Below are 3,176 nucleotides of genomic sequence, written 5' to 3' on the forward strand. Positions count from 1 at the left end.
CGGGCTGGGGGTGGGCAGGACCTGCTGTCGGGGAGTGTGGCTGCAGGCACGGGGTCAGGGCAGGCCAGGCGGGCTGGGGGGCAGGACCTGCTGTCCGAGGCATGTGTCCAATGATGGCCTGACCGAAGAGTGGGAGCAAGGGGCCCAAGCTGCAGCCTCTGCAGCCAGGGCTGAGCCTCCTGAGCCTCCAGAGTCAGGAGGAAGAGTCTGGGAGGGCCCAGGGGAGCCAGGGGCCACTGTCCAGGAGTGGAGCCCCCCGTAACCACACCCTCCTCCTTGGCAACACTCCCTTGGCTGCAGAGAGAACCAGGAAAAGATGATCTACTTCCTTCTCCTGGACCGGAAGGAGCGGTACCCAAGCCACGAGGATGAGGACCTGCCCCCCAGGAACGAGATAGGTACGAGATCCAAGGGCAGCCCGTGGCTGGCCCATCGCCTCCACCCAGAGCTGGGCTGCGCAGGCTGAGGGTGCGGCCTGACCCCCATCTATGCACAGACCCCCCCCGGAAGCGTGTGGACTCCCCCATGTTGAACCGGCATGGCAAGCGGCGGCCGGAGCGGAAGTCCATGGAGGTGCTCAGCGTGACGGACGGCGGCTCCCCGGTGCCCGCTCGAAGAGCCATCGAGATGGCCCAGCACGGTCAGAGGTACATGCTCCCGGGAGGCCTGGCTGGGTCTGCACTTGGCACCACCCCCGGCCAAGCTGGTCGCTGGCTGGTCTGGGCTCCACTGGGGAGGGGCACAGCTGTGTGGGGTTGGGCTGAGCAGGGCTGGGCTGGGCCGGGCTGCACTGGGCTGACCAGGCAGGGTGGGCCTGAGGTGGACTATCTTTGCTTTTTGTCCGGGGTTGAGCTGAGCTGAGATGATCTGGGCTGGGCTGGGCCATTCATGTAGCGTTGAGTTGAGCTGGGCTTGGCTACGCTGCACTGGGCTGGTCTGAGCTGTGCTTTATTTTGTTGGCCTGGGCTGAGCTGGGTGGACTGGGCTGAGCTGGGAGGCCTGGGTTGAGCTGGGAGGCCTGGGCTGGGCTGAGCTGGGTGAACTGGTCTGAGCTGGGTGGGCTGGACTGAGCTGGCTGGGCTGGGCTGAGCTGGGTGAACTGGTCTGAGCTGGGTGGGCTGGACTGAGCTGGCTGGGCTGGGCTGAGCTGGCTGGGCTGGGCTGAGCTGGGTGGGCTGGGCTGAGCTGGGTGGGCTGGGCTGAGCTGGGTGGGCTGGGCTGAGCTGGGTGGGCTGGACTGAGCTGGCTGGGCTGGGCTGAGCTGGGTGGGCTGGGCTGAGCTGGGTGGGCTGGGCTGAGCTGGGTGGGCTGGGCTGAGCTGGATGGACTGGGCCAGGTGGGTAGACTGGCTAGGTGGGTGGGCTGAGCCTCACTGAGGCGGTGGGCTGGACCAGTCCTGTTCTGCCTGGGCCCCGTGGGTGGCCTGTGTCTCCCTGAGATCTAGAGTAGCTAGCCCCGTGAGGCCACCCTCACCTTAGTGCCATTCCCGTCTCTGGGTCACCTGCCATGTGATGGGGCAGGTGGGACACAGCATGCTGGGGGGGGGTGATGATGGGACCCGCTAGGGCCGATTCTGAGCAGGGCCGATTCTGAGCAGGGCTGGGGACGGGTGAGACCTGGGCAGGGCACGGCCCTCCTCCCTGGGCGGGGGCTTCAGCTGCTCTAAGGACAGGGGTGCGGAGCATGGCAGAGCGTTAAGCAGCCCTGGCTGCCTGCAGTTTGAGCCCCAGAACCCACTACCCCATCCCGTGCCAGGTGCTGGGGTTCAGGGTCAGGCCTGTTCCTAGGGAATTTGCTGGAAAACCTGGGGAGCCATAGAGCACTGGCCACCCTCATGACAATCCAAAGTGCTGGGTCCAGCAGCCATGGGCTGGCTCCTTGTCCTTAGGCCTGTCCAGGGGGCCCCAGGCCCTTCCCAGGGAACTAGGCCGTGGCCCAGGCCGCCTTCAGCTCCCAGAACTGGGTGGGGAGGCAAAGGGATCAGGAGGAGGACCCCCTGATGCATTCTGGCTCGTGCTTGTATTGGGCCCTGTGGACCCCGAGGAGGTGCCCCCCCAGTGACCCAGGCCCACCCTGCAGTAGCCTGCAGACCCCAGCTCCATTTCCTGAGCCTTTTCTGGAGCTTCCCGCTTGACCCCGGCAATCAGGCCAAGTGCTGGCTCTGAGCCCTTCCCCACAAAGACACCCCCTGCCACCCCCACCTGCCTGGGGCTTCAGGGCAGGGGGACAGGAGACCATAGCTGCCCAGGCCCCGGCCCACTGCCTGACCTCTAACCACCAATCCCCTGCTCTGGCCTCCAGGCCCCCCTGCCTCTGGGGTGTGTGTGCTGAGACAGGGTCGGGGTATAGACCCCAGGCTGCAGGCCAACCCTAGACTGCAGGCCAACCCTAAAATGCCCTCTGTTTTGGTCTGTCCCGCCGGAGTTCCTCCCAAGGCACTTTGCTTCCTCCTGGTTGGACCACCTGTGGCCCTGAGTCCCCTGGCTGCCCATGGACGGCCACAAGAGGCCACCTGCAGGGGCAGGGCCACGCCTGGGGCCCCGTTCTGCCCCTCCCCACCCCCAGCTCTGGGCCCGGGGTCGGGCCAGCTGAGCCTAGGCGGAACCCGAGTGAGGGACACCCACCCCACGGCCCCCCCAGCTCTGGGCATGGGGTCAGGAGAGCTGAGCCTAGGCAGAGCCCGAGTGAGGGACACCCACCCCACGGCCCCCCCCCCGGCTCTGGGCCTGGGGTCAGACCAGCTGAGCCTAGGTGGAGGCTGAGTGAGGGACACCCACCCCACGGCCCCACCAGCTCTGAGCCTGGGGTCAGGCCAGCTGAGCCTAGGCGGAGCCCGAGTGAGGTACACCCACCCCGCGGCCCCCCCAGCTCTGAGCCTGGGGTCAGACCAGCTGAGCCTAGGCAGAGTCCGAGTGAGGGACACCCACCCCGTGGCCCCCCCAGCTCTGGGCATGGGGTCAGGAGAGCTGAGCCTAGGCGGAGCCCGAGTGAGGGACACCCACCCCGCGGCCCCCCCAGCTCTGGGCCTGGGGTCAGGCCAGCTGAGCCTAGGTGGAGCCCGAGTGAGGGACACCCACCCCACGGCCCCCCCAGCTCTGAGCCTGGGGTCAGACCAGCTGAGCCTAGGCGGAGCCCGAGTGAGGGACACCCACCCCGCGGCCCCCCCAGCTCTGAGC

General features: G+C 67.5%; 1 protein-coding gene across 1 annotated transcript in view; it reads left to right on the plus strand.

Annotated features, from left to right (window-relative positions):
- Nucleotides 1-3,176, plus strand: part of BRSK2 (BR serine/threonine kinase 2) — a 33,565-nt gene that overhangs the window by 13,746 nt on the left and 16,643 nt on the right. The window contains exons 12-13 of the mRNA XM_004389421.1: nt 301-398; nt 497-647. Of these exons, the coding sequence (XP_004389478.1) occupies nt 301-398; nt 497-647 (249 nt within the window). The remainder of the gene's footprint in view (nt 1-300; nt 399-496; nt 648-3,176) is intronic.

Source organism: Trichechus manatus, unplaced genomic scaffold, assembly GCF_000243295.1.
Source record: "Trichechus manatus latirostris isolate Lorelei unplaced genomic scaffold, TriManLat1.0 scaffold00244, whole genome shotgun sequence".
NCBI classification, from domain to species: domain Eukaryota; kingdom Metazoa; phylum Chordata; class Mammalia; order Sirenia; family Trichechidae; genus Trichechus; species Trichechus manatus.